The sequence below is a fragment of the Thrips palmi genome, unplaced genomic scaffold (assembly GCF_012932325.1).
Source record: "Thrips palmi isolate BJ-2018 unplaced genomic scaffold, TpBJ-2018v1 HiC_scaffold_3, whole genome shotgun sequence".
In the NCBI taxonomy this organism is placed as follows: domain Eukaryota; kingdom Metazoa; phylum Arthropoda; class Insecta; order Thysanoptera; family Thripidae; genus Thrips; species Thrips palmi.
Genome location: NW_023144630.1, coordinates 7387530 through 7415414, shown reverse-complemented (window position 1 = coordinate 7415414; position 27885 = coordinate 7387530). Strand labels below are relative to the sequence as shown.

At 50.2% G+C, this 27885-nt stretch overlaps 3 protein-coding genes and 1 pseudogene across 19 annotated transcripts; 3 read left to right on the top strand and 1 right to left on the bottom strand.

Annotated features, from left to right (window-relative positions):
* Positions 1–185: 185 nt before the first annotated feature.
* Positions 186–7122, top strand: LOC117648078 (E3 ubiquitin-protein ligase TRIM32-like). 17 transcript variants are annotated; one of them, XM_034390260.1, is made up of 7 exons: positions 186–303; positions 521–669; positions 2433–2673; positions 3750–3811; positions 4644–4978; positions 5546–5736; positions 6318–7122. In XM_034390260.1, the coding sequence occupies exons 3-6, from the start codon at positions 2542–2544 to the stop codon at positions 5719–5721; spliced, it is 705 nt and encodes a 234-aa protein (XP_034246151.1). In that variant the 5' UTR covers positions 186–303; positions 521–669; positions 2433–2541; the 3' UTR covers positions 5722–5736; positions 6318–7122. The 17 variants fall into 17 exon arrangements, with proteins under 17 accessions (XP_034246151.1, XP_034246150.1, XP_034246155.1 ...); XM_034390259.1 differs by lacking the exon at positions 186–303 and having other exon boundaries at positions 469–669; XM_034390264.1 differs by lacking the exons at positions 186–303; positions 521–669 and adding an exon at positions 793–955.
* A 2609-nt stretch (positions 7123–9731) lies between these two features.
* LOC117648490 lies at positions 9732–14937 on the top strand. Its single transcript, XM_034390996.1, has 7 exons — positions 9732–9762; positions 10935–11212; positions 11513–11728; positions 12301–12795; positions 13489–13563; positions 13862–13951; positions 14304–14937. Exons 1-7 carry the CDS (start codon positions 9732–9734, stop codon positions 14367–14369), a joined length of 1251 nt encoding a protein of 416 aa, XP_034246887.1. The 3' UTR covers positions 14370–14937.
* A 1158-nt stretch (positions 14938–16095) lies between these two features.
* Positions 16096–17798, top strand: LOC117648079. Its single transcript, XM_034390277.1, has 3 exons — positions 16096–16251; positions 16553–16589; positions 17159–17798. Exons 1-3 carry the CDS (start codon positions 16146–16148, stop codon positions 17505–17507), a joined length of 492 nt encoding a protein of 163 aa, XP_034246168.1. The 5' UTR covers positions 16096–16145; the 3' UTR covers positions 17508–17798.
* Positions 17799–19155: 1357 nt separating this feature from the next.
* LOC117648071 lies at positions 19156–26331 on the bottom strand (annotated as a pseudogene).
* Positions 26332–27885: the final 1554 nt, after the last annotated feature.

Below are 27885 nucleotides of genomic sequence, written 5' to 3'. Positions count from 1 at the left end.
AGCAACAACTTTGTAATTGTATAGATTTTTTGTATCATTACTGCAAAGCATTCTGTGATAAGTTTTTTTAAAAATTTTTTTAAAAAATATACACATTGGTTATTGCAGTTTGATTTAAAGTGGCGCGCGGGCCGAACGCGAGCCGAACGGTGTTCGGCTGGACTCGGTCACCCGCTCGGCGGGACCCGACTCGTCAAACATCGCCAGCTGCGGCGTGGCGGGGCGGTGGGGATTGCCCGGACACCGTCCCGGCTAAGCTGAGCCCTGTCCCGCGGCGAGAAGGGTGCGCGGCCCGGACCGCAGGTAGGCCGGACGGGTGTTCGAGTCAGCCGTCTGGCGTCGCGCGCGCCATCTCGCGAGCGGAAGGAAAACCCTATCTCGACCCAAAACATGCTTCACGCTAGGCAGCCTCGAGCCGCCACCGTATCTCCCTCCACCGTGATACACACTTCAGTTGGGAGAGTATGTCTTGGCAAAGCAGGCTTCGCACCCAGCTGCTTGATACGCTCCGTTATTTCAGATGAATTTTACACCGGAAGTGGAAACGGATTCACGCTTGGACTCGATTTCACTATTATTTGTGAGTGGGGGCGCTGCTGAAAGAAGAAGAAGGAAGATTTTCGACGCCTCTGGAGACCACTGCCGAATGCTACGGAACCCTGGCTGAAGGTAAATGTTTCCATTGTCTGGCGGTAAAAAAAAATTCTCTCGGTAAAAACGGTTTTTGGTTTCCTCAGGAAGGCTTCCTCGTAAAACCAGGTGCCGTTTTTCCCGTGCTGCCTCTATCTAGTTCCTACTATCGTCTGAAATGGCTCCTTCCGGTGCAGCTGAGCTACCTCCAGCATCATCACGAGTTGACCAAAACATAAATGCTAGACAGGAATGAGTGAACTGTCCTAAGCTGAACCGTCATCGACTACATTTTGACGAAGTTTACAGCAGTGGCCGCTACACGGTAAAAACGCTTCCTGGGAATACCAGGAATCTCCTGGAAACTCCTATACCTTGTAACATAGGGCTCCTGGGAATCCCAGGTATCGTTTTTACCGTGAGGGTGGCGCGCAGCTGGTTCCTGTTTCTCGGCATCTTCTGTTACGATTGAAAGGAACTTTATAAGAATGCCGGTTTTGGGACGCGCACACACCCCCATCTCTGCTCTCCTTAAGGTTGCGCTGATCTTCCGAAGTTCCTAGTCCGTTCTTCTGACTTCCGGTTCACGACTGCGTCGAAGCAATAATTGGGCATTCTGACAAATCCCTGATCTCCTTGAGCCACTTCCGGTTTACTTATCTGCGATTAAAATCTGTCAATGTCAGTCACAGGCGGTACGCGTTGTTATCCTTGACTGAGTAAACTTCACAAACTATTGTAAGCCTTTCAAAGAAGTGCAGCTTATTAAAACGAAGTATTTTGAGGACACACAAGCTCTCAAAGAAATTCTTCGTAATTTCCGAACGGTTTATCCGAATAACAATGTAAATTAGTATGTTATATGTAACTACACAAGTTTCTAGGCTAAGCGTGTAGGTAGGTGCAGCAGGGTTGCGCGGACTTCGGCCAGGTGCAGTCGTATCTTTTTAGAGAGCCCTGGGATCTTATCTTCGGTGGATGAAGTAGTTGCGAAGATCTCCTATATGAGGGGGAATAGCCGTCATCTAGGTCTCCCAACTGATGGATCAATTCAGAGGCTCACTGTGCCCAGGCTCGAGCCTAGGCTTGTTCGTAGTCTTTTGCCTTCACAACACCAGGTGAAAGAGAATATGAAGCACCGGAAGCAGAAATCGTTTTGTTTAGAAAATTCGGCGGGCTCAGATCATGCTACTTAGCTTCGTTTAGTTTTGACAAATTTTAAGTAACTGGATGACCACTATGCAAGGTAGGTGTACGCCAGACCGTGTCTTGTCGTAACAGGTTTCGTGATGTCGACACGACAATAGATGCTTTCGCTCGTCGCCGAGTGAAGAGCAAAAGCAATCTATAAAAGATCAAAAGTAATCTAAAAGCCAGGTACTGGTTCCTAGCTTTTTGACTACCTTTGTTCTTCACTCGGCCTCGAGCGAAAGCGTCTATCCACGCCTGGTGTTTTCACCCACCTTTGCTTGCGGACCAGGGCCAGACATTGTACTTGCACATCGATATAATCTTAAGTCGAAATAGCATTCAGTGTTAGGTTTTCTGTGTGTGTGTGGAGGGGGGGGGGTAGGGGGGGCTCGTAAGAAGGATTTAGAGTCAGTGTGCACACGGTAAAAACGGAACCTGGTTTCTCCAGGAAGCCAATGGTAAAGGCCTAGGCGGTTACCAGGAAATTCCTGGGAAAACCAGGAACCGTTTTTACCGTGCATGTGCATGACATAACTCACTTGGAAGTTCCAAATTCTTGAACGAAAAGCCGGGATGTTCTTCTGAAAATATCTTTCTTTTCGATTTTACAGAGGACAACGCGGTTCCTGACAACGAGCCTCCAGGCCTGCGACCCACGGATCCTCACTCCGCCTTGGTGCAATCGTGGTTGGCGTCGCGTCGTGCTGCAGCCTGCCCTCGATGGAGTGCCAAGTGTGCATGTTGGCGTTCGACGACAGAAAGCACCGCCCCAAGGTGCTGCCATGCGGCCATTCGTACTGCCTCTGCTGCCTGAAGCAGCTCCGGTCCCGGCGGTGCCCAGTGGACAGCAAGGTGGGTTCACTAGAAAATCAAATGTGTGCTTAGCATACAGCTGTGGGAGTGTATCCACTCCCACAAGTATACTTGCAATTACACATCTATAGGTGTGTACTTGACAAGCGTACATCTATAGATGTGTACTTGGGCAAGTAGGGTCAGGGCGGGGAAGAACTGGACAGGGGAAGAACTGGACACCCCATATTTAACTTCAAATACCGGAGGCACAGGAAAAACATCTATCAAAAGTTGTTCCGTGGCATCAGCGGTTCATTACATGACAGTTGTCAGGCCAGTACATACGGCATTTGAAGTAAAATGTGGGGTGTCCAGTTCTTCCCCTGTCCAGTTTTTCCCCGCACTGACCCTATGCATCTATAGATGTGTACTCGGACAAGCACACATACATGACACCCATTTGACAGCACACTCCTATTGATGCATGCTTGCCCAAGTACACATCTATAGATGTATGCTTGTCAAGTACACACCTCGTACTTGCAAGTATACTCCCACAGCTGTGTACTAAGCACACATTTGATTTTGTAGTGTTTGAAGGGAAACAGAAAGGGAAATAAGAAGGGAAACAGAAGATTCACACGCTCAAAACCTGACGGTGTATCTAGAGCATACATTGTGCAAACTAAATTACTGTGTTGCACGAAGAACTAGTTCGTTCATTACGAAGTACTTTCTTTGTAAGCTTTTGTGTGTTCAAATATACTTTGTTATGACTAGCTAATTTTCTTTGTAAGAGCGAAAATAGTTCGTAAGGTTTTCAGAGTACTCTACAAACCTAACTGTCTACTACTTACACACTTTCAAACGCATGCTTGCAAGTTCACACTTACAAACGTATGCTTGGCCAAGTTCACACTTACAAATGCATGCTTAGCATGGATTTATACGGCGGCAAGCATGCGTCTGTAAGTGTGTACTTGCAAGCATGCATTTGTCAGTGAGTACTTAGTAGACACTTAAGTTTGTAGTGTACCGCTCCTCGGCGGAGTAATCCCATTTCCGAACACCTCCGAGGGCTCCTGAAGCGTGCCATTGCGAACCGAATAGACACATTTTGTTTTTACGTCCAGGTATTCGAGGCAGCCCCAGATGACTTGCTGGACAACTTTATTGTACTTGAAGCCACCAACAAGTAAGTAAGCCCATCAGCTAACGTTCATGAGTTTTATCTTGTCAAAAGTTAGCGGCTGGTGCGGTGCGAACAACTTTTTTAAACGTTAACCATGTTTTCGCAAGCTTCCAAGTCTCGTTCCACGTTCTAAACACTATGAAAAGCAAGGCAAAATAACTCCAGCCAAATTTGCACACCAAAGTGTAACAAACTTGTAAATTTCACTAAAGCTAATTGAAATTCATCAAGATTTGTTAAAATTCATCGAAATTCTTTCTTCTCAAAATTCAGTTGTTTTTGCCTGAAATTCGTCAATATTCAACTGAAATTCATTGGATTTGTACACTGAAATTCACAGTGATTTCCCCTTGATGAAATGCTCCCCACTTTCTCATTCCAGGAACGTGACATCACGTTCAAACGCATGTGACAAAGTGTCACGTTCGTTTGAGCATTGTGTCACATTTCTTTCGATGTGAATCAGCCATTAATTAGCTTATTCACATTCCAACGAATGTGACACAATGCTCAAACGACCGTGACATTTTGTCACATTCGTTTGAACTTTTACTTTTTAAAGAGATTTATTTTTCCTTGTTACATTGTCTTACATTACACTTTACAGTTGTGGTAGGGGTTGCCTTCCGGCTTTTCCCTTAACTAGGTCTGGGTATTTCTTAATTTTTATTTTGGTTGCTATTACTAGATTACTAAGTTACGTTCGGGGGAGCCTTTGGAGGCTTCTTTGCTGTAACTAGGGGTGCGGTTCCGGCCTCTCTAACGCGTCGTTTGAACGTGATGTCACGTTCCTGGAATGAGAGTGCAGCCGGATTCTAACGAGCTGACTTTCCAGGCCCGTCGAGACTGCGGCCCCCCGCTTCTGGTGCCTGCGCTGCAAGAGGGATGCGACCCACCGCTGCGAAGAGGAGCACCCGGTGTGCAGCCTCAAGAAGGCGCGGGCCATGGACGCGGCCCCGCTCCTGGAGGCGCTGCAGGAAGGCGAGGCGGCCGTGGCCGAGCTGCGCGACACACTGGACGACGTAGTGCGAGAGCTGGGAGACTTCCGCGACGAGCTGGAGCAGGAGAGGACCAGCTTGGCCTCGGCCAGGGAGCGCCTGCAGGACGCGCTGACGGCGGCCGCCCACGGCGCCGCCTGGGAGCAGGTGAAGCAGGCTGCGGTGCTGAGCGGTGAGTACCGTCGCACAGCGGGCCAGAAGACCGGTGGAGGCGGTCAAGAACCCGGACTCGTTTTGAGCTCCAGAGTCGCTAAATGGGACTCGAAGCGAACGTGTGACCCCACCAATGGATTGCTCTCCGAACGAGCTGTATACTATTATGCAGCACCATGTACATTTCAGGCAAGAAGATGCATAAAATGTTCACAATGATGCATAATATTATGCACACCTGAACGTATTTGTGCATGCATAATTTTTCATAAGAATTCATAGCTATGTACCGTTTAAGTCCTCAGTGCACTCTAAATGTCTTACAATGAAATTTGACCTATGTTATTCGTATGTTACAGTGAATTCGGCGCAAGCATAATACGAAGCAATATTCCTTCGTCATACGAATCTTTTTAACTTTTTCATTGTAAGATACAGTGAAAAGCCTTCGTAATACGAAGAAAAACCACCTTCGTAATATGCTTGCGCCGTTTCCTTCGTATTATGGGAAATTTCTTCGTAAGACACTTAGAGTGTGTGTTGAAAATGTCTTTTGAGGTTTCTAGTCCCCATTTTTCGTACGCAGGCCTGTCCAGGACCGCGGCGCGTTTGGTGGCCGACCTGGGCGACCCCGGTGCGGCGTGCAGTCTTCAGGTGCGACGCGGCGCGGATGGCGGTGTGGCGTGGCGGGGCGAGGTGCTGCCCGCGGAGACGCCGCGTCGAGACTGCTGCTGTGCCGTCTGGCTTGCAGTGGAGGACTGAAGCAACAAGAGCAAGGTTAGTCGGCCGCCTCCGTGCTCTGCTCAGTGGGGCAGAAGATCTGTGGAGGCGGTCAAAAGCCCGGACGCGTTTTGTGCTACTCCAGAGTCGCTAAATGGTACTCGAACCGAACGTGTGACCCCACCAATGGATTCCTCGTTCGGAGAGCAATCCATTGGTGGGGTCACAAGCTCGGTTCGAGCCCCATTTCGAGGGGTCCTATTCAAAAGATCTTATCTGGGCGTTCCCCCCAAGACAATCTTATCTTAAACGCAGGTTAATTTTACATAGTTTGATCATTTGGTACAGCTACATATCAATATAATTTGCGAGTTTGTTCAAGTAATTCTAAAGGTGGAAGATCAAAGAAACCAAAAGTGCATTTAGAAATATGTTTCTCTTACCGTCGTATTTATTCTGATAGATCAAAATGAGTGAAATTTACCGGCGTTTAAGATAAGATTGTCTTGGGGGGAACGCCCAGATAAGATCTTTTGAATAGGACCCCTCGATTTAGCGACTCTGGAGCTCTAAACGCGTTCAGAGATTTGGCCGTCTCCACCAGTCCTCTGGCACTGTGACGGCTCTCTCTGCCGCAGGCTCACGCTCGCGGGAGGTCTCCAGCAAGGAGGAGTCCCTGACCGTGGAGGAGATGGCGACCTGGATGGAGGTGGGGTCTCGGGTGGCTCGCGGCAGGGACTGGCTGCCGACTTGCAGGGTGGACGGCTCGCCCCCCGGCCCCGGCACCGTCACGCGCAAGTGCAACAGCTCGGTGGACGTGAGGTGGGACAGCACCGGCGCCACGCACACGCACAGCATGGGCTACAAGGGCACCTACCGCCTCCGCTTGCTGCCGCCGGAGCCATCCTCGTCGCAGTGAAGGCGCTACGAGAACTCGAACATGTACCTACCAGTCATGTGCGAATCAAATGTTTTCTTACTACTCACAAGGTGATCTGCGAACTCAAATATGTACTCATTACTCACAAGGTGATCTGAGAACTCAAATATGTACTCACTACGCACAAGTTGATTTGCGCACTCAAATATGTACTTACTACACTCGCGGTGGTCTGTCTGCTAGCTCAAATTTGTACTCACGACACTTAAGGTGATCTGCCAACTTCAATATGTTCTTACTTCACGAAAGGTGACCTGTTAGCTATAATTTGTGCTCACGAGGCACAAGACGGTCCGTCGACTGAAACATGTACTTCCTACATGTAGAGTGATCTGCTAGCTTAAATTGCACTCTCTGAACTTACTAACTGGTCTATACTGTATCAATTGTACGCCAATTGTGGTTAAGCCAAAAGTAAACCCTGTATTTAAAACGAATCTTGTTTTTAATATTTTTACTGTGAAACTTCAATAAATGAAACGCTTGCTATGCAAAGAAAAAATTGTTGTATGTTAACATCCTTCTTTGAAAGAACTTTGTTTCTTCAATGGGTCATTAGGTCTCTCACTATGTCAAATGTGCGATTAAAACACACTGTTTATGCGATAAATGTGTTTTCAAAACACACTTTGATCCAGGAAGCCGAAGAAGGGGGTAAGTCGAGTTAAAACCGTGCACTTTTGCAAGGCCTTAACCTTGCAGGTGGGAGAACAGGTAGGGAATGTCATCTAAAAATAGATGCAAGAGAATGGGACTTGTCTCACCACACTGTTAAAAAAAGTGCTGTAAATTAACAGCACTTATGCTGTTAAGTTTGATAGCAGCACGACTTGTTTTATTACAAGCATGTTGTAGCCCTCGGTGCTGTTTTCTGACAGTTCGATTGTAATAAAACAATACTTCTTGGAGTCTTCGACGATGTATTCCCAACATTTGATTGATTTCATCGTGCTGTTATTAAACAAGACCCTTGTAACCTGAAAATATATGTTTTGAAGTGCAAAAGGCCGTTCTAAACATGAAACCTGTTCAACGCACACAACTGTTTTGAATCACGATTATATTATTGTTATGGACAAGGAAGTTGTATGAAACAGAAGTGCTGTTTCTGGATGGGTTTCCCGTTCAGATCAAAACAATAGTTGTGTTTGATCCAGGAAGCGGCCCGAGGGCAGCCAATTTGGGCATTTTTAGGAGAAACGGCAAACTGTTAGAGGGAAAACTAAAACAAAACAAATGTGTTGCAGGTTAATAATTTCAAAAGCATTAGTAAAATTTTGAAAAAAAACAAAATGTACGGTCACTCCGTAGAGGATTTCTGCGACTTGTCACTTTCCGTTGAAATGGCAAAACAGAGTCAGCTCACCTTATATTTCCTAACAAAGAGAATTTGGAGACAAGTCAGTGAACAATAGTCTGTAATAAGTTATGTTACCTCGGTATTTTTTGGACTTAGCTCTTTTTTCCAAATTGAAATTTAAAATTAAGGGGGGGTTAACGGGACTTTATAACACGAATCATCAAAACACAACTTGAGTTATATCCTTTTACCAATTTGTCAAACGGACTCATGTAGACTAAGGTTGAGTTATCTCCATTTTCCAATGAAATTTAGACCGAAAAGGGTTAAGTTGAGTTGACCTTTTCCATGTGGATTTCTCCTAAACTCTTGGATTGGGGAAAATTTATGAAATGATGGAACCATCTAAGGGGCAACACCAATAGTAAGACTCTTTTAAGTCAAGTTATTACTCCCGCTTCCTGGATCATTTAAAGCAAAAATTAGATTAAGTTAACATTACAGTTTGGGTTTCTACAGAGCACACTTATTTTTGGAGCGAATTCGCCATTACTGATAGAAATGATTTAAAAGGGAAATTAAAAAACTGCGAGCGAAGCGAGCTTGAAGCCAAAAATCAAAGAATTAGCCACTTTGCTGTATTTTTCTCCCCATTACGAGCTCAAAATGGCACTTTTGTGTCTAAAAATGGGGGGGGCGATGCCCCCCCCACCAGATTTTGGGGGGGGCAAGTCGCCCCCCCGCACCCCACTTCCGGCGCCCTTGAACGCAGTGGAAACACGGTTCCCGATCAAAATGAGTACCAAAATCATTTTATTTCAAAAATAAGGAAGAAAACGCAAGAAGTCTCAGTTTGAAGCTTGTATGGCCGTTTTTGAGTCCGGAACCGTGTACCCGGACGGTCGTCAGAGACATGTCCAGTCCGGGAACACCGTTCCCGTACGTAAAAGCGGCCCAGCAAACTAAATGAGAGTAATTTGGAATCAGCGGAGCGAGCCAGGCATTCGCACACTTTTCGACTGTTTTGAGATGTTACAACCATTTTCCGATTTCCACGCCCGCGGCCTTCTTGACATTAGCAGAATCGGGCCGGTCAAATCGAGTTGGTTGTAACAGCTCAAACCAAGTCGAAAAGTGTGCGAATGCCTTTGCTCGATCCGCTGATTCCGAAAATACCCTCATTTAGCTTGCTGGGCGCTTTTACGTACGGGAACGGTGTTCCCGGACTGGACATTCTCTGACGACAGTCGGGTAATCATGTACCCGTACCAAATTCATCGTACGAGGTCCGTTCAAAAGTAACTTGCGTCTTTCGTTGAGGGGTCCAAAAAAATTGTCTTATGATCGTGACAATTCTGTGAGGCGAAATCGGAAAATTGGATCTGTCCGAACGGTGTTCCCGGATGGTCGTCTGGACTTTTTCCCGTACGGGAACGCGTGTTCCCGGACGGTCGTAATGTGTTAAGTATGTTTCAAGTGTGAGGTATCATCTGCTAAAAATAGATGAAAGAGAATGGGACTTGACTTACCACACTTATTTTTGGACCAAATTTTCGCTCATGTTTACTTGATAGAACTGATTAGAGGTCACTGAATCAACTCGACTTGACCCCTTCATCCGCTTCCTGGATCAATTCAAGCATTGCGTTCCACTTCGCGGATTTCCCGCGGGTCGAAATAATTACCCTCCCATAGCCGAGCCAGCTCGCCATCGACCGCCTCCTCGAGCGTACCGATTAGTGTCCGCGCCGCCCCAGCGCGCCGCCTGCCGACGAGGCAGTGCTGCCAACGGCGTGGCGCGGCGAGGAGGCGATGGCCGACCGTCGGGGCGACGAACTGGCAGGTGCAAAGAGGAAAAGAGCTTTTAACTTTCAATTTGGGGACTAAGTGCAATACACTGCGCAGAAAAAACAACAACAAACCTACATCGATTTCTGTTTTTTTAAGATTAGGAATGGATGTACTTTGATAAGGTGCTACAATTGTGCAATGCACTCTCGGTCAAGGAACGTGACATCACGTTCAAACGAATGTGACGAAATGTCACGTTCCTTTGAACATTGTGGCACATTCATTTGAATGTGAATAATATAACTTCTGAGGGAATAAGCTAATCTATGGCTGATTCAACTTCAAACGAATTTGACACAATGCTCAAAACAACGTGATATTTTGTCACATTCATTTCGACGCGATGTCACGTCGCTGGAGTGAGAGTGTTATTCTTCAAATATTGGGCCGCTCCCATACTGCGCAACTGATTTGAGGGAGTGGAGGGGGTCTAGCCTTGATACTACGTCTTATCTTTAATTTATGAAAGTTAGGTTGTCCAGGTCACGAAGCGGTGGGAACGGGTGAAAGATGCATCTTTCCGTCTAGACCATGGTCTAAAATCAGCAAAGTATAGTATGCATACGACCGCTTAAGAGTCTGCAAGTCTTTTATCACGGCAGTTTCGTTTAGAAAACACGGTCAAGTTGTGACTAAACCATTCTCGTATAGAATACTGTCTAATGTGTTTGCCAAGAATACACTTAGTAATATTACGCAATCAAGTATAGAGAGAACGAGGGAGAGAAGGACACTTTGATAATGCTGGGTGTATCCACACTGCAAGAAAAAGTGTGGATAGTACAACAAAAGTACAACAGGGATTGCAGAAAGTAACGAGAATTGTACAAACCACAACGAGCCCTGGACTGCACAGCACTCGTCATGCCGGTTCCATTGTACTTTGTACAACAATTGTTGTACTTGAAAAGTACACTAGATTCCTGATAAAAAAATTTGCCAGAAATTTGTGTACTTTTGTTGTGGTTATTTCCTGCAGTGCATACAGTTTCCTGTGGTTCAATGCCCCGCGTTGCACGCTGACAAGCGTGAGCCAAACCGTGTCTCACCCTTGCAAACGTGGGACAAACGCGGATCACGCTAAATAGTGTGATACTGTCCCACACACTTGGATTTGCAGTGTGGAGTTGTTTGTGAGTGCTCCAGTGTTGTGCGTGCGCGCAGGCGGCTATTGGACCAAGCTGTGGACACTGCAGTGGCGTGCCGTTCTGCTGCTGCTTCGCCTCGGCGGCCGCAACTGCAGCTCGGGATGGCCGCCGACGGCCTCGGCGTGGTGGACGCGGTACGCCGTCGTCGTGCTGCTCCTGTCCATCGTGGTGGGCATCGTGAACGTGGGGAGGAACATCCTCGCCCCCCGCACAGTGTCCGAGACGGCGACGTACCTCGTGCTGCTCAACACGGCGGACATCGTGGTTAAGCAACTCGCCACCGTGGCGTCGCAGGTCAAGGACACGCTGCGCAAGCTGCGCAGTGGGCCACAAGACCGGCGGAGGCGGTCAACATCCCGGACGGGGTCTGACCTCCAGAGTCGCTAAATTGGACTCGAATCGAACGTTTGACCCCACCAATGGATTGCTCCCCGGACGAGGAATCCATTGGTGGGGTCACATGTTCGGTTCGAGTCCTGTTGAGCGACTCTGGAGCTCAAAACGCGTCTAGAGTTTCGGCCGCCTCCACGTGGGGCCCACTTGGGTAGATTATAAGCGTGAATGAATTTTGAAAGGTGGACCCTCTCGCGCCAGGTGATGACGATCGTGCGCCGGTCCGAGATCGCCCTCCTGGTGCAGGACGTCGCAAGCTACCTGTCGGCCTACCCGGCCACGTTGCCCTCGCTGCGAGGCATGAACGCAATCCTCGGGGTTTACGTGCTCAGCACGTTCCTGCCGGGCATCTTCTCCCAGGCGGTGAATTACGAGGTGCTGGCTCTGGCGCTTGACTCTGAGGGGGTATTCACTCAGGTAACCCACTTCACTGCAAGAAAAAGTGTCAGCCAAAATACATCAGGGATTGCAGAAAGTACAACGAGAATTGTACAAACCACAACGAGGCCCGGACTGCACAGCACTCGTCATGCTGGTTCTATTGTAATTTGTACAACAATTGTTGTACTTCGAAAGTGCGAAAAATTCCTGATAAAAAATTTGCCATGAATTTGTGTACTTTGGTTGTGGCGTTTTTTTCTTGCAGTGTAAATTCTTGCACTGTAAATGTCTCACGGTGAAAGGCTGCACCACCACATTATGGTGGAGATTTTCTCCTTAATGCAAACGAAATTCGTCATAATATCTGTAAGGATGGTGAATTCTCAATGATGGTATGTTATAAAGTCAGCTGCACCACCATAATATAGAACAGTTTAACCATAATACATAAATTATCTTCTAAATTTTCCGACGATCGGGAAATCTGGCATTCGACGTCTCTTCTGGTTATAAAAAGCCTCAAAAATATCAGGGAATTCGGAGGGAGTAGAGGAGTAGCTTTTCTTATTTGAGATTGCTTTTCATTTTCGCTCACCGGACCTCCTCAGTCCATGCTCTCCATGGCCGTCCTGCAAGACACCCTGGAGCACGTGCTGCCCTCGCTCTACCTGGCGTTGCTGGAGTGCGCGTTCGTCGGGGTCCTGGTGGCCGGGGTGTTCCTGGCGGCCGACGTGGCCGACGACGTGCAGGACCTGGTCGCCAAGCTGTCCTCCACGACGTGGGGGTCGTTGGCGTGGGACGGCGTGACCCTGGGCAGCGTCGAGGACAAGCGCGTCGCACTGCAGCTGCGCGAACTGCGCGCGCGGCAGCAGCGACTTCACGACGTGGTGGTGGCCACCAACTCCGCGCAGGGCGGCGTCATCCTCTGCTCGCTGCTGGTGACCGTCATGGAGGCGTGCGTGTGTGTGTACACTGGCGCCTCCCTGCTGACGAAGTTCGACTTCGAGGACGAGTCCCAGGGCTTGGTCAGCGTCGTGTGGGGTGTCAACCTCATACTCAGGTTCATCGTCAACTGCATCCTGGGTCAGCGACTGTGCAACAACGTGAGTGCCCTGGCGAAAATTGAGAGATGAGAACTTTGAAGGTGAGGTGTGGGCTAATCGCTTAAATTCATTCATTTATTCATTCAGTCATTTATTCATTCATTCATTTAATATTGAAAATGGTTGAATTGATAAACACCTGGACTAAGAGGGGTAAATTGGGGATGGAAAGTACAGGGGTAGAAAAGTCGAGGGGTGAATATTTCGGCGTTCTGGTATACGAGTACGAGTGAGTACACCTCACAAAACTCATCAATTTCACATTTTTTAAGTTTTTGGAGTTAGTTAAGCGTTCAATATGACACGTAGCACCCAACCGTGCCCTAAATTTGCAATTGTTTTTGTAACTTGTGAGTACATCGAGTACACGCTTATGGAGATGGAACCATGACTTTGAGCCATCCCTCGACCAAACTTACGTATGAGTGTGAAATACCTGTCAAGTGCCCACAGTGGGGCGTACTTTTCGTGCCCTATACTTTTCTCCCCCAACTTACTCCTAGTAACAAATTCACAAAAAGTATTTGGCGTGCTTTAGTCCGTTGTCTCCAAGAATTAGCTTAAAACTAGCTAATGCACCAGCTCCGATTGGAGGGGTTCTGGGGATCAGTCTTCCTCCCTTCCTCATCCTCTTCTGCGCTAAACAGATTTATTTTCACAGTGGTATTTGAAACGATGATCGTTGCTCTACAGCACACGAGAATATCCGTTACGCTGCAGGAGTTCCTGGCAGACAGTCCAATCCTTCCCATCCGAACGAAACAAGAGGTACTCTTCGTCGTGGCCTGTACACTGTTATTCAGCGAATGTGACAACGTTACATTGTTTAGAACGCGAACTTCGCCACTTTCGTTTGAATACCATGTTCATTGCAATGTGACACGGCCGTACCAAGAGGATGTCAGTCGTTTGGACACGAATCAACAGGCAAACGGATGTGACTTCATATTCAAACGAACGCGACTAAATTCACATTCTTACGAACATGACGTCACATTCGGTGAACACTAGTTCATTTTCATCAGTAACTTCAGTCTCAGTGTCCTTAAACTGTGTCATCTTGCAGGTCCAGGGATTCCTGCACCAGGTTCAGATGCTGGACAATCGGTGTGGCGTCTACGACCTCTTGTATTTCGATTTGACTACTATGAGTACGGTGAGCACATGATTAGCCCCTTCTCAATTCCCAACCATCGATCCCTCTTCTCCAAGGGGAAATCACTGTGAATTTCGGTGCACAAATATAATGTATTTCATTCAAAATTCGATGTATTTCAGTCAAAACTCGATGAATTTCAGTAAAATTTCGATGAATTTTAATGAATATCAGTTAATTTTACATATTTGATGAATTTCGGTGTACAGATCTGGCTGGAGTTATTTCCCCTTGCTCTTCTCCCTCCTATCTAAAACCGAAATGTTAGACCCCTCCCCTGTCGGTGTGCATATTTGTTTTGTATTACCTCGAAACTGAAATACTTCTATTGCTTTTTTTTATGGTCGCACAGGTCATTGCGTCCTTTGCAACGTTTTTGGTGATGCTGTTCCAGTTCGATAAGAAGAAGGCCATCTAAGTTGCATCTAAAAGAGCCAAGTGAACTCTCGTCAACCGGAGACTCCAGTGACTCAGTAAAGCTCATTCGTCATACCCACCAAAAATTCAAACTAAAGTTGAGGAACATCTTTTTTCGTGCCACATGTCACTGGCATCACGCCAGTCTCTCATGCGCGCACCTTTAACTTAGTAGTCCACTGGTGTTCAAAAGGAGGTAAATCAACGTCATCGAGAGTTAAACATTAAACCCAACCCTACTGCTTTCAGCGTCTACATTCGCGATCAAAATACTTCAACAATACCGTAAACCGGGGTAACTTGAGACAGCAAGGGTAACTTGAGACACTTCTGCTTTTCCACCTATTTGGAGCTGCCGCCTGGCTCGGCACGTTCAGAGGTCAAAACTGCCCTAGCACTTTTTTTCATACTTGTTTGGAAAGACGATTAAGCGTGTGAACGGCGGGTTGGGACCAAGCTGGTCAGATCTAAAACGATTTTTCAATTTTAGTAAATTTAACAATTTTAGAGAAGTGTTACAAGTCTCCCTTGGTACTCGAAACACGTCTTGCTGAGACCCAAATGACTGTAGTACCTTCCAACCCTATTATTTCAACATTCTAAATGCAGCATTGGTTTTGAGGGAAACCCATCATTCATCGGGTAATACTGACTTTTATAGAAAATGGTAACAGTGCGGGGTAACTTGAGACACCAAATTTCATTGAATTTGACGGAAGTTGAGTGGCGTTACTTGACACTGGCACCTCTTTGTACTACAGGGTGGTTTTAAGTAACGGACCTCTCCGTTCTAAGATCAAAACTAAGCCGCATTTGATCAGGAATCACTTTTTTAGACAGTGTAGAGGGTCCCAAGTGGATATGCAGCTTCAAGTTGGAGTGTTTTCTCAACTACACACGGACCAGATGAGATATAATAAATCTTGAAGTCTCATAAGATGAGGAATTTAATTACCTTTCCAACGAGCTAAATGTCATTGAAATCGGACAACTTACAGCCCAAGAACCGTCGATTTTTGAAGAAAAACAACTGTAAAGATAGTTTAAGGATTTTGAGTAAATTTTAAAAATTGACTAAGACTATATACATTTGCAGGAATGGACTTGTGTACGTAGAAATAAAGAAAAATGTCTTAGCAGGTGTGAGGGTTGGATGTGAGTTGAGAGAATCGCAGTACTTAGTTGACAGAGTTGGATGTGAAATGGGAGAATCACTGCGCTTCTGAAGTGCCGTTATCCCTCAAATTACCAAATGTAACTTTGATGAAAAAATCTTAATATAAGGATCAAAAATCTTCTAATACATTCCACAAGTAGTAATTTTCATTGAAAATGGGTTAAATGTCTCAGAAAATCAGTATGGACTGGCTAAAACCCCACTTCCGTGAAAAGGCAAAGTAAAAACTAGGTGTGTCTCAAGTTACCCCATATGACGGGGTAACTTGAGACAACTTTAGAGGCCCATTACTCTCATTTTAGGAGACCCCCAAAAAATTCGTTGGGTCCAAACCGAATTTAATCATGTGAAATAAAACATAGTTGGGATTCGGGTTGGTGAGAGAAGTTTTGTGGACACACGGTCCAAAAAACGTGAAATATTGTCTCAAGTTACCCCGGTTTACGGTACTAATTTTTACTGTTTCAAAGAGGATCTTCGCTATCACTGATCAAAACGACTTCCAAACGCCTTTCCTGTATGTCTGCGTCGGTAATGAAGGTTATCTTAGTGTTTATCTGAGTGCTCTCGTTGGAGCTGTCGCTATTATCGTTCGTATAAATGAGAACTCCTTTTCCTGTAACTCATTTCTGCGTTGGAAGACCAGAAGAAACGTTCACAATGGCGCGAGTCTTAGATGTTGTTCCTCTGATGCTTCTCCTGGCAGGTGAGCTCATAAGTTTTATGTCACAAAATCCATGTTACACAGCAAAATTTGAATCTATTATGATAAAAATTTCTGTGACTGTTGTTAATGAAAACTCTAGGCAACCATGTCACAAAACGTCTGGATTGATTTTTCTCAATTGTTACGCCACATTCGTTCGAACCTGAATAAGTAAACTCCCACGTCCAAATGAATGTAACACGACGAGTCTGACATGGTTCAAGTCGTCACAAATGCGTCTACTGCTGCGACGACACTCTACTTCTGGAATTTAACGATGAATACTGTTTCTGTCACACAGCTACCAGTGCGCAGCCATCAACTTTGGGGGAACCCGGGTATAACTTCACTTCCATAGAATGCTTCCACACTGTGCGAAAAAACCACAGTGAATCTTGGTTATTTCTTTGCCACGATTTACTGCAGTTCAGAATACAGGATTTACTGTACCTGGCTGCAGGATTTATTGCACCTTGTACAGAATTTTCCGTGCTCCACCTCTGTTGCACAGTAAATCCCGTAGAAGTACAGTAGATCCTGTAAAAAGTACAGCAAATCCTGTATTCTGAACTACAGCGACAGCTGTACTAATCGGTACAGGAATTACTGTAGTTTTTTCGCATAGTGCAAAGACATGGCAGTCGCTGCCATGACCCTGGAAATCTGAGAATGTAACATCACAGTCGTTGCAACGTGAAAACTGCCATGGCCATGCATGATTAAGATACTAAAGCAGCAAACGCAAATGTCACTTAAACCTACTAGCATATGGGTCACGTAAGTTAGTCATGCCACATTAAAATGAAGGCGCCAGTTGTGTTTTTCTTGGGTGTAGTGTTGATCCACGGCCGTTTTGACGTTGAAACAAATGTGACGTCTCCACCATAGTCAAAGAACTTATTTACAGTGCTGCAAGCATAAGTCGCGTTGGCACCAACACGGTGCAGTTCGCCTCGCCCGCCACGTACCAGTTCATCATTGTCACCATCTCGACCAAGTTTGGCGCTGCGGATGGTGGCCACACCAACTCTGCCCGCTTCAGTGTGGAGGTCAACGGCCAGCGCCTCGAGACGATCACCAACTCGCTCTCCATCCAGAAGGGAGGCAACAGCGGCCATTACTGGGGATACGAGACTTACGCCGTCTCTCAGAAGATGCTGACGTACGGAGTGTTTGCTGGCAACAGTGTGAGAGTCAATTTCCTTGACGGAAACTTGCACATTGCCAGTGATATCCGTGTGGACCTCTCTAACTAGATTTAATGTGGCCCCAGGCCACCGTTGCAAAAAAAATTATAGTATATTTTTATTCAATTGAAGTGAAGCTATAATCCTCATTGCAAAAATAATTAAAGTGTTAACTATGTTATTAAAATTCTCAACCATGCGAAAGAAAATTCATACAGCTTCTCGTATACTTTATTGTATTGTATTATGGCACTCGTGTGTATGCCACCCATGCTTTTAAAAATAAACATTCTTTTAATATCTTAAGCTTACGCTTGCTGATGATTTCTATAAAATAAAGTGTTTAGGATACACTGAGAATGAAAGAGTCATAATTACGACTATATTTTTGGGTGAGATATTCTTTCGAATTTGGGTGAAGAAACCATCCTTACCATACCCAAATTTGCGAGATAGACCATGTAGGCGTCTAACAAACCCGTTGTCGCCAAATTCAGGCAAGAAAACCTTACTCAACCAAATTTTGGCAAACTTTTCATTCAAACATATCGAAGTGTGCGGAACAAGGGGAATACTTTGCACGTGGTGAATAGCGTCGGCTATCTTTCGGACAGTCAGCCGTCAGCCTGTCGGCCAACTTTTCATTCAAACACATCAAAGTGTGCGGAACAAGGGGAATACTTTGCACGTGGTGAATAGCGTCGGCTATCTTTCGGACAGTCAGCCGTCAGCCTGTCGGCCAACTTTTCATTCAAACACATCAAAGTGTGCGGAACAAGGGGAATACTTTGCACGTGGTGAATAGCGTCGGCTATCTTTCGGACAGTCAGCCGTCAGCCTGTCGGCCAACTTTTCATTCAAACACATCAAAGTGTGCGGAACAAGGGGAATACTTTGCACGTGGTGAATAGCGTCGGCTATCTTTCGGACAGTCAGCCGTCAGCCTGTCGGCCAACTTTTCATTCAAACACATCAAAGTGTGCGGAACAAGGGGAATACTTTGCACGTGGTGAATAGCGTCGGCTATCTTTCGGACAGTCAGCCGTCAGCCTGTCGGCCAACTTTTCATTCAAACACATCAAAGTGTGCGGAACAAGGGGAATACTTTGCACGTGGTGAATAGCGTCGGCTATCTTTCGGACAGTCAGCCGTCAGCCTGTCGGCCAACTTTTCATTCAAACACATCAAAGTGTGCGGAACAAGGGGAATACTTTGCACGAGGTGAATAGCGCCGGCCGAGGGGGAAATCACTCTTAAAAACTGTGACCCGACTACTCCCTATTACGTTCTATTACGCTATTACAGAAGGCTTATTACGCTCGAAAATATCCAGATTTAGGCTAAAATTGGACCCCGAAAAGGGAAAATTTTAAAAAATTTGGCTATTACGCTATTACTATTACGCGTAATACTAAGAATTGGTGACCCGACTATTACGCGAGTGATTTCCCCCTCGGCGCCGGCTATCTTTCGGACAGTCCGCCTGTCGGGCACGCGGTGCTTGGCTCGCGTGCTGCTGGATGGGTTGCCTACTGAGCAGGCGCTAAGTCTCACGATTTTTCAAATTGTTACTGAGACTTAGTCTAGCTCAATAAGAAGGTGTATGTGTATTAACATCTAGAGGAAATAAAAACCTTTTAAAACTTGAACTTGCAGCGTTTGTGTGTATGTTTTTTTTTTTTTTTAGGGTAGGGTTGGAGGTTAAAACCAGTTCGTGTAGGTTGCAATAATCACAGACTTTATTCGTCCTTGTCTACACTGTCCATTCAAGCATGGCAGCTCTCGGGGATGTTGACCTTGAGGGACTTGTTGGCGCCCTTCTGGCTGAAGTCGGGGTTGGCACCCTTCTTGATCATCTCGACCCAGTGGCGGGAAGCGGAGCTGTCAGACACGCAGTGGAAGTCGATCTTCTTCTCGACCTTCTGGGTGGGCTGGCACTGGGCGTTGCAGGCGGGCTGGGGGCGGAGGGAGAAGCAGATCTGGCCGTTCTCCTGGATGACCTTGACGCGGTGGGTGGTGCAGCCGGCGGCGGACTTGGGGGAGTAGTTGCGGCTGTTGGACTTGTGGCTGGAGTGGCTGGAGGACTTGCCAGAGCTGCGGCTGTGGCGGGGCTGGTAGCGGCCGGCCTCGTTGTCGCTGATGACGTCACCGTAGAGGATGTTCTGGGGGAAGCAGGCTGCCTGGTTGGCCTTCTGCTGCTGCTCCTTGACGGCGCCGGAGGGGTTCAGGGCCCAGGAGGCGGCGAACTGCTGAGCGTTCTTGAGGACGCAGTTGCGGGGGGCGGTGAAGTCGGTGGTCTTCTCGCCGTCGAAGGTGCCGCAGAGACCGCGGACCTCACCACGGTAGGACTGGCTGACGAAGAGGGTGACGCGGGCACCGTCGTACAGGATGGTGAGCTGCTGCTGGGGGAACCAGGCGCGGACGACGCCGGAGGGCATGGGGTACAGCTGGGCGAGGATCTCGTTGTTCTGGTCGCGGAGCTGGGCGCCCTGGCTGGCGGAGAAGGACACGGAGTGGCCGTTCTGCTTGATGTTGGCGTAGTTGGAGCTGGGGGTGAACTCGATGACGTCATCGCCGAAGATGACCTTCAGGTCCTTCTTGTCGTGGGAGCTGGAGGCGTCGCGGACGAGCACGGAGACGTTGTCGGTGGCGTCCTCCTGGCTGGAGGAGCTGGAGCTGGAGTCGGCGGAGTCCTTGGGGACGGACTGCATCATGACGTGCCAGTTGTTGCCGAGGTTCAGGGGGTAGGTCTTGTTGTCGAAGGTGTTGGCGGCGGAGCGGTCAACGACGCACATGGCTGCAAGCAGAAGTTAACAAAGTTATGTTCTGGCCACCTCCACCGGCCCTCTGGCCCTCGGTGTTCTTAAAAATACGCACTAGCTTTACCAGTGCACTTTTAATCTGCAGGACACTTACGGAAACCACCACGGAGAGCGTTGTAGGCGACGATGCCGGACTGGGGGATCATGGGGTGGACGGCGGCGGCGCGGGCAACCCAGGGGTTGAGGCGGACGTTGTTGAACTCGGCGGCCATGATGGGGGTCTCGATGGAGAGGTTGGCGGACTTGAGGTTGGGGGCGAAGCGGAGCTCGGCCTCAATCTTGTTGTTGTGGGCGTTCTTGGGGTTGACGAAGTTCTCGGAGTTGTACTGCCAGCCGAAGTAGCGGGCGGCGGCGTAGGCCTTGTAGGTGGCGTTCTTGACGCGCTGGGAGATCTTGTCGAACTGGATGTTGGCGGTGTAGAGGTCCATGATGTTGGCCTGGAGGGTGGCGTTCTGGCAGGCGGGCAGGAAGTTGTTGCCCTTCTCCATCTGCTGCTCGCAGAGCTGGCTCATGGGCTGGCGGCGGACGTAGTCGCGGCGGGCGGAGGTCTGCTTCATCTGGGCCTGGATGTTGACCTGGGAGGCGGAGGAGTCGAGCTTCTCGCCGAAGGCGATCTGGGCCTGGATCTGGCTCTTGGGCTCGGCGTTGAGGGCCTTCTGGAAGTTCATGAGGGGCACGTTGGGCATCTGGGCGGTGGCGGTCATGGCCAGCTGCTGCTCCTTGTTGTTCTCGGAGGAGCGGGCGGGGGACTTGCGCAGGTAGACCAGGACGCGGGCCTTGTCGTCGACCTGGGAGTTGGCGTAGGCGGCGGTGGCGACGAAGACGGCCTTGTGCTCGCCGTTGAACTGGGCGGACAGGTCGATGACGGAGGCGTTGCTGGCCTTGATGCCGGCGGCGGCGCGGCGCAGGAACTGCTCCTGACGGGCCTGGCTGTTGGCCTGGGTGTTGCCGGGGTTGGCGGCGTTCTGGCTGGGGCTCTTGGACTCGGCGTCCAAGTTCTCCTCGGAGTTGTGGGCGGAGCGCTTGCTCTTCTTGTGCTCGCTGCTGCAGTTGGTGCCGTAGCACTCGTCCTCGGAGTCGTTGTCGTAGGAGGCGGTGAGGGTCACGGACTTGGCGGAGGTCTTCTGGTGGTCGTAGGTGATGGCGACCTCGTAGGCCTTGATGGTCTGCTCGCTGGTGGCGAACAGCAGGGCGGAGACGCCGTCGTAGTTCTTGGCCTGGTTGTAGATGGTGGCGAAGTCAGCGAAGTCGTTCTCGCAGGCGGCGTCGACGCGGAAAGCCATGCCGGTCATGTCCTGGCCGACGGTGAAGTTGGCCTGGTGGGGCTTGCGGACGTGGATGGGCTTCTGCTCGGCGTTGAAGAGGTCCAGGATGTTGTGCTGGGCGGTGTAGGGGCGGCTGCGGATCATGGCGATCTTGGCGTCCTTGTTGGCGTTGATGGGCTGCAGCTTGACGCGCATCTCGGCGTTCTCGAGGTCCAGGTCGACGTTGGCGCGGATGGGCAGGTTGACGAGGACGTCCTTGTCGAGACCGGCGATGTAGCGCTGGTGGTCGAAGGGGGTGACGAAGCCGATCTTGGCCTGGGTGCGGGTGGCGAACACGAAGTGCACGTCGGCGGAGGCGTTGACGGCGCTGGGGATGCGGACGGCGTCCTTGGGGCCGTTGGCCATGTCGGGCTGGGTGCGGACACGGATCTCGCCGCCGACCTGGACGACGGTGGGGGCCTTGAGGGTGTAGACGAGGGGCAGACCCATCTCAGTGGGGAAGCCCATGGTCAGGGAGTAGCGCTCGTACAGCTTGGTGTAGTTGAAGGTCTCGCCGGAGCGGAGAGCGTTGGCGGCGTGCTTCACGAACTCGGGGATCTGCTCGATGGTGTGGTTGTCCAGGGTGAAGAAGCGCTGCTGGGACAGGGCGTTGAAGAGGAAGTTAGCCTCGACCTGCTCCTGCTGGTCGGCCTGGATGTTGAGCATGTTGGCGATCTGGTCGACGGTCCAGCTGCCGGAGTTGGAGCTGGAGGACTGCTTGCCGGACTTCTTGTGGGAGCGGGAGTTGGAGTTGGAGGAGCCGGTCTGGAACTGCTCGACGAAGAGGTCGAGGAGGTCGCTCACGCTGGAGGCCATGGCACCGGCCTGCAGGAAAAAACACGGTAAGTAGAGAAACAAGAACCCAAGCAGAGCGTAAGCTCCCAGAATGGACCAGCGTGAATCGGTTATGTCCTTGGTAGGGACGCACAGTGGGCCAGAAGTCCAGTGGAGGTGGCTGAAACTCAAGCGTGTTTTGAGCTCTGAAGTCGCTAAATATGACGCGAACCGAACAAGTGATCCTACCAATGAATTGCTCTCCGAACGCGGAATCCATTGGTGGGGTTACACGTTCGGTTCGAGCCCTATTAAGCGACACTGGAGCTCAAAACGCGTCAGGGATTCTGACCGCCTCCACCGGTCCTCTGGCCCACTGTGCTGAAACGAAGTGCGACTTACGCGGAAGTAGTTGGCCTGGAAGCCACCGAGGTTGGCGCGAGCGCTGACGAAGGCGGCGGAGGGGATGAAGCTGTCGTCACTGCCGATGGTGGCGAGGGCGGCCTGGTAAGCCAGGTTCATCTCGTCGACGTCGTTGGACTTGAGGTTGACCTTGGAGTACTGGATGCCGGCGGTGGCGTTGAGCATGTCGCGGCGGCGCGGGCGTTCTGGGCGAGCTCCTGGTCGTCCTGGGACTGGAGGTTGTCGGCAGCGGACTGGATGGCGGACTGGACAACAGAGCGAACCTGCTTGCTGGGGTCCTGGTTGGTGAACTCAGCCATGCGCTGGAGCATGCTGGCGGGGGGGTTGGTCTTCATGAGCAGGAAGACGGCGGCGGAGCGGATCTCGGCGGCGTCACCAGCGTTCTGGTACAGACGGAACAGGACGGGGCGGGCGACCTTGGGGGAGATCTTGGCGAGCTTGTTCAGGGCGACGACCATGTGGAGGCGCTGGAAGGTGGAGACCTGCTTCTGGCCCTCGAGGTAGGGCTCGAAGACGGCGAGGATCTTGGGGTGGGCGATGTTGCCGAGGGCACGGGTGTAGACCTGGACCTTGTGGCTGTCCTCGTTCTGGACGGCGTTCTTCAGCTGCTGGGCGAGGTAGGGGACGTAGTCACGGGTGACGGCGGAGGCCTTCTTGGGGTTCAGGCGGCCGTAGACGTGGGTGGGGTAACGGTTGTGGGCGGTGGCGTTGTCGACCTGAGCGCGGCGGACCAGGTTGGTGAAGGAAAGGATGGCGGAGGAGTTGAGGAACTGCTGCTTCTGGACCTCGGACTTCTTGATCAGGGAGAAGAAGGTGTCCATGTACTCGCGGGTGGGGGTGCGGGCGGTCTCGGGCAGGACGGCGAGGAGCTCGGCGGCCTCCTCACCCTGGACCTTGTGGTTCTCGATCCACTCCTTGATGATGGTCAGGGCGGGGCCGGTACCGGCCTGGGCGATGGCGTCACGGTAGACCTTCCAGGCGGTGGTCTTGGCGGAGGCGCTCTGGCTCTGGCTGGCGCTCTTGGAGGCGGGGGCGTACAGCTCGCGGGCAGCCTGCTCCATCTGCTTGACGTCCATGATGCGGACGAGGCGGGCGAGCACGGCGAACTTGGCGAGGGTGGCCTTCTCGGGGATCTGGCTGGGGTGCTGGAGCTCCTCAGCGATCTGCTGGGCGATCTTCTGGGCGGCGTGGACAGCGTTGACCTGGCTGGAGGCGGCGATGTTGCTGCCCTGGTAGCCGACGAAGTAGGGGAGCATGGGGTGCTTGGGGGGCTGGCTCATCTTGGGCTTGGACTGGAACCACTCCTCGCTGGAGCTGGTGCTGGAGCTAGAGCTGGAGGAAGAGCTGTCGGAGTCGGAGCTGGAGGAAGAGCTGGAGGAGCTGGAGGAAGAGCTGGAGCTGGAAGAGCTGGAGTCAGAGCTGGTGTTGTTGCGGTTGCTGCGAGCGTTGCGCTTCTTGCCCCACTGGGACTCGTCGGACTCGCTGGAGGAGCTGGAGCTGGAAGAGCTGGAGCTGGAGGAGCTGGAGTCAGAGCAAGAGCTGGAGGAGCTGGAAGAGCTGGAGTCGGAGGAAGCGCTCATGGTGTTGTTACCGCACTCCTCGCTGGAGCTGGAAGAGCTGGAGCTGGAGGAGCTGGAGCTGGAGTCGGAGGCCTGCTGGTTCTTGAGGGAGCGGCGGAAACGCTTGGCGGCAGCGCTCTTCATGCGGCTGTTCTCCTGGCTCTCGCTGGAAGAGCCGGAGGAGCTGGAAGAGCTGGAGTCGGAGCTGGAGGAGGAGGAGCTGGAGGAGTCGGAAGAGCTGCTGGAGCTGCTGGAGCTGGAGGAGCTGGAGTCGTCGTCGTTGCTACGCTTCTGCTTCTTCTGCTGCTTCTTGAGCTGCTCCTGGCTGGCGCTCTCGCTGCTGGAGGAGGAGGAGGAGCTGCTGGAGGAAGAGGAGGAGGAGGAACTGGACTCGTCGCTGAGCTCAGCGTTGTTGGTGGCGGAGAAGGGGTTGTTGTAGTCGTAGACGAGGTCCTTGATCTTGCGGGGGTTGGCGACGCTCTGGGGGGAGCCGGAGGCGGAGTGCACGGAGTCCAGGGTCAGGTTCATGCGGGAGACGACCATGCCCTTCTGGTTGTTGTAGAGCACGGGGCTGAGGATGACCTTGTTGGTGGTGACGGAGGACTGGATGGTGTAGCGCTGGAGGCTGCCGGACAGGACGACGCGGCTGACGGAGGAGCGGGCCATGAACTCGCCCATCTTGGCGGAGGCGGGCTCGGCGTCGGTCAGGGAGTTGAGGCCGAAGTGGTAGCCAGGGCGCTGCTCGCAGTGGCTGAAGTTCTTGGTCTTGACGATGTCGATCAGCTGACCGTCACCACGGAGCTGGGGCATGGGGGCGAGCTCGGGGCGGCTCTGGAGCTGGTACTGGGGCAGGGGGCTGATGTCGTACATGACCTCGCACTCGCCGGTGACGGAGTCCTCCATGGTCTTGTAGACGCCGTTGACGGAGTTGTGGCTGGGCTTGTTGTTGATGCGAGAGCTGATGAGGTTCTCGGCCTGAGTGTCAACCTGCAGCTGGCTGGCGATACCCTTGAGCATGTTCACCTCCCAGGTGGGGATGTTCTTGCTGACGATCAGCTCGTCGACGATACCGTTCTTGAGCTTGATCTCGAAGGGCTTGCTGCTGATGGGGAGCTGGTGCCAGCTGAGCTTGCTGGAGGGGATGGGGGTACCCCAGCCGGCGGGCAGCTGCTCGTTGATCTTGGCGAACTCGGCGTTGGAGACCTTGGCGATGAGGGCGTTGTCGGACTTGGGCTGCACAGACAGCTGGGCCTTCATGAGGACACCGGCGTACTGGTTGGCGACCTGGTGCAGGGCGGTCAGGGTACGACCGCGCACCTGGTACTTGTACTCGGAGCCGGACTTCCAGCCATTCTCGGAAGAGGCAGCAGCGGCGGCCACTGCGAACAAGGGGAAACGACGGTGAATTTCGGTTTACAAATCGAACGAATTTCAGTTCAATTTCGGTGAATTTCGAGCAAAAGCTACTGAATTTTGAGAAGGATTTCGATGAGTTTTAATGAATCTCAGTGAATGTCTACTTTTTGTTGAGTTGTATTGTCTTTCTGCCCGGGAAGGGGTTGCTCTTTTTGCCTGCCTGTCAGGCGGCTTCCTAGGGCTAAGTGTAGAGAAATCCACACTTCCTGGTGCGGAGTGATTCTCCACACTTGGACCTGTTGAGTTTGCAGTCTCCACCCTTCAAGAGTGGAGTAGCTCACAGAGCCTCCATCTCTTGGCATGGCGGAAACATGGAGGAGTCCAAACTGAAGCGTGGAGACTGCAAACTCTGCACTTCCAGGTGTGCCGTTTTCGACACGGATTTTCACAGTGAAATTTCACTTGGACCGCAGCAGGGTTCTCGTGCATGAAAAACTAAGAGGCAGTGGCCGGGTTGTGGGACTTACCGAGGCAGCACAGAAGCAGAGACTTCCACATCATCTTGGCGCTGTGGGATGCTTGGCACCGTCCAACGTACCGAACTGAGCCCCGCTCGGGGTTTATATACCGTCAAAAGTGCAAAGCGAATGCGATGGGGCAGTGCTGCGGCAGCACCCCCGCCCCCGGCAGTGCCTGGCAGTGCCTGGCAGCAAGGCGCGCGGGGCAAGGGTCACCGCCAAGTCAGCCGCACTGTGGCCAAGCGCGCTCCGTTTCGCAGCGAGTGCATTTAGGCGGTACGAAACGCCCCCAAAGTTTGACCACTGTCATTCAACCACTGTCATTCAAACTGCTACATCCACTTGTCTATGTTTTGCAATAAATCATTTGTTGCGATGTTTTGCAGCAATCACTGGTAAATCAAATGCTTTGAAACTATACTGTTAAAGGCATGCAAACAGTCTTCCATGCCCTTCAAGCACGCGAACCTTGTTATGCCTTTGAAGGGGCGTTAAAATTATGCTTGGAAGTCTTATGTCAATTCTGTAGCTATCGGACACAACCGCGTATCTACTATGGTATTCCCTATGAACATACGTTGTTGTGTCAGACGAACACTCAATTGACGCCCAGGATGTAAATTGTTTACGCCTTGTAAGGGCATGGGGTTTATGCCTTTGTTGCACCGGTGATGATTCCTAAAGATGCAAAATGTAGAATTTTAATTAATTGGACATCACACTGTGAGAAAAAAGTACGGAAAAAGTACGGAACATGTCTGGTCAATAATTTGCCTGGACCGTCCGTACTTCCCAACTACGGAACGTTCCGTACCTATTTTCCATACCCATTTACATGGGTTTATATGGAGCTAGTACGGAACGTTCCGTACTTTTCTCCGTACCTCCGTACTATATTTTTCTGTACCAATTCCGTACAAAAGTACGGAATTTTTTACAGTGCAAGAAGAAAGTACTATAAAACCATGCAGGGTTCGATAAACTATTATGGAATTTATAATGTTTTATTGCAACATGTTGCAGTAAAAGTTTCGCAAATGAATGACGGTGACGTGAATCAAACGCACTGAAAAAAGTTGACCAGTAGGATACGCCCATTAGGAGAATTATTTTATAACCCAAATTTCGGCGAAAAAACCTTAAGGTTTTAATTTGGGTGATGAAATACCTTCACTCAAATTTGTGAGATGGAAAATACCTCGCTCAAAATATGGCATTGATCAAGACTCTTTCCTTCTCAGTGAGGTAGGATCGGCTCGTTTTAATATGGAAAAGATTCAAAACAATGACCTGGACTGAGGAGAGAAATAACGATCGCACGCTCTCATCTTCAACAGAGCGTCATTTAGATCAGGATTCCCATCAAACTTGACAGTCGGTGGGGCAAAGACCAATCTATGTGCGGTCCATGTTATTGGGTCCCTTCCAGAAGACTCCCTTTGCTTTGCAATAAGCGTGCTTGTGTTTAAGGTCCGTCCACTGTACACAATGTACAGTGCATCCGCACAGAAACAGAGTTCCGTGGAGAAGCGCGGATTCGGCGCCTTGCCTGCCGGCCTGAGTCAGGCAGATAAGGAACCCTGCCGTCCGCAAGGCGGTGGCCGGCCGGCCGTCGGCCGCGTGGAAACCGGCCGATCGGGGAAGGAGCGCTGACAGGAGCGATCTCTTTCTATATCTCTTTCCATCAGGCG

What these genes read in the sequence shown, in the direction of transcription:
- LOC117648078 (XM_034390260.1), top strand. Translation starts at nt 2,542, where the DNA reads ATGGAGTGCCAAGTGTGCATGTTGGCGTTCGACGACAGAAAGCACCGC. An exon ending in GGTGCCCAGTGGACAGCAAG is followed by an intron (nt 2,674 to 3,749) that starts GTGGGTTCACTA and finishes TTTTACGTCCAG; the next exon opens with GTATTCGAGGCAGCCCCAGA. An exon ending in GCAGGCTGCGGTGCTGAGCG is followed by an intron (nt 4,979 to 5,545) that starts GTGAGTACCGTC and finishes TTTCGTACGCAG; the next exon opens with GCCTGTCCAGGACCGCGGCG.
- LOC117648490 (XM_034390996.1), top strand. Translation starts at nt 9,732, where the DNA reads ATGGCCGACCGTCGGGGCGACGAACTGGCAG. An exon ending in CTGAGGGGGTATTCACTCAG is followed by an intron (nt 11,729 to 12,300) that starts GTAACCCACTTC and finishes GGACCTCCTCAG; the next exon opens with TCCATGCTCTCCATGGCCGT. An exon ending in GTCAGCGACTGTGCAACAAC is followed by an intron (nt 12,796 to 13,488) that starts GTGAGTGCCCTG and finishes GTTGCTCTACAG; the next exon opens with CACACGAGAATATCCGTTAC.
- LOC117648079 (XM_034390277.1), top strand. Translation starts at nt 16,146, where the DNA reads ATGAGAACTCCTTTTCCTGTAACTCATTTCTGCGTTGGAAGACCAGAA. An exon ending in TCTGATGCTTCTCCTGGCAG is followed by an intron (nt 16,252 to 16,552) that starts GTGAGCTCATAA and finishes TCTGTCACACAG; the next exon opens with CTACCAGTGCGCAGCCATCA. An exon ending in TCAACTTTGGGGGAACCCGG is followed by an intron (nt 16,590 to 17,158) that starts GTATAACTTCAC and finishes ACTTATTTACAG; the next exon opens with TGCTGCAAGCATAAGTCGCG.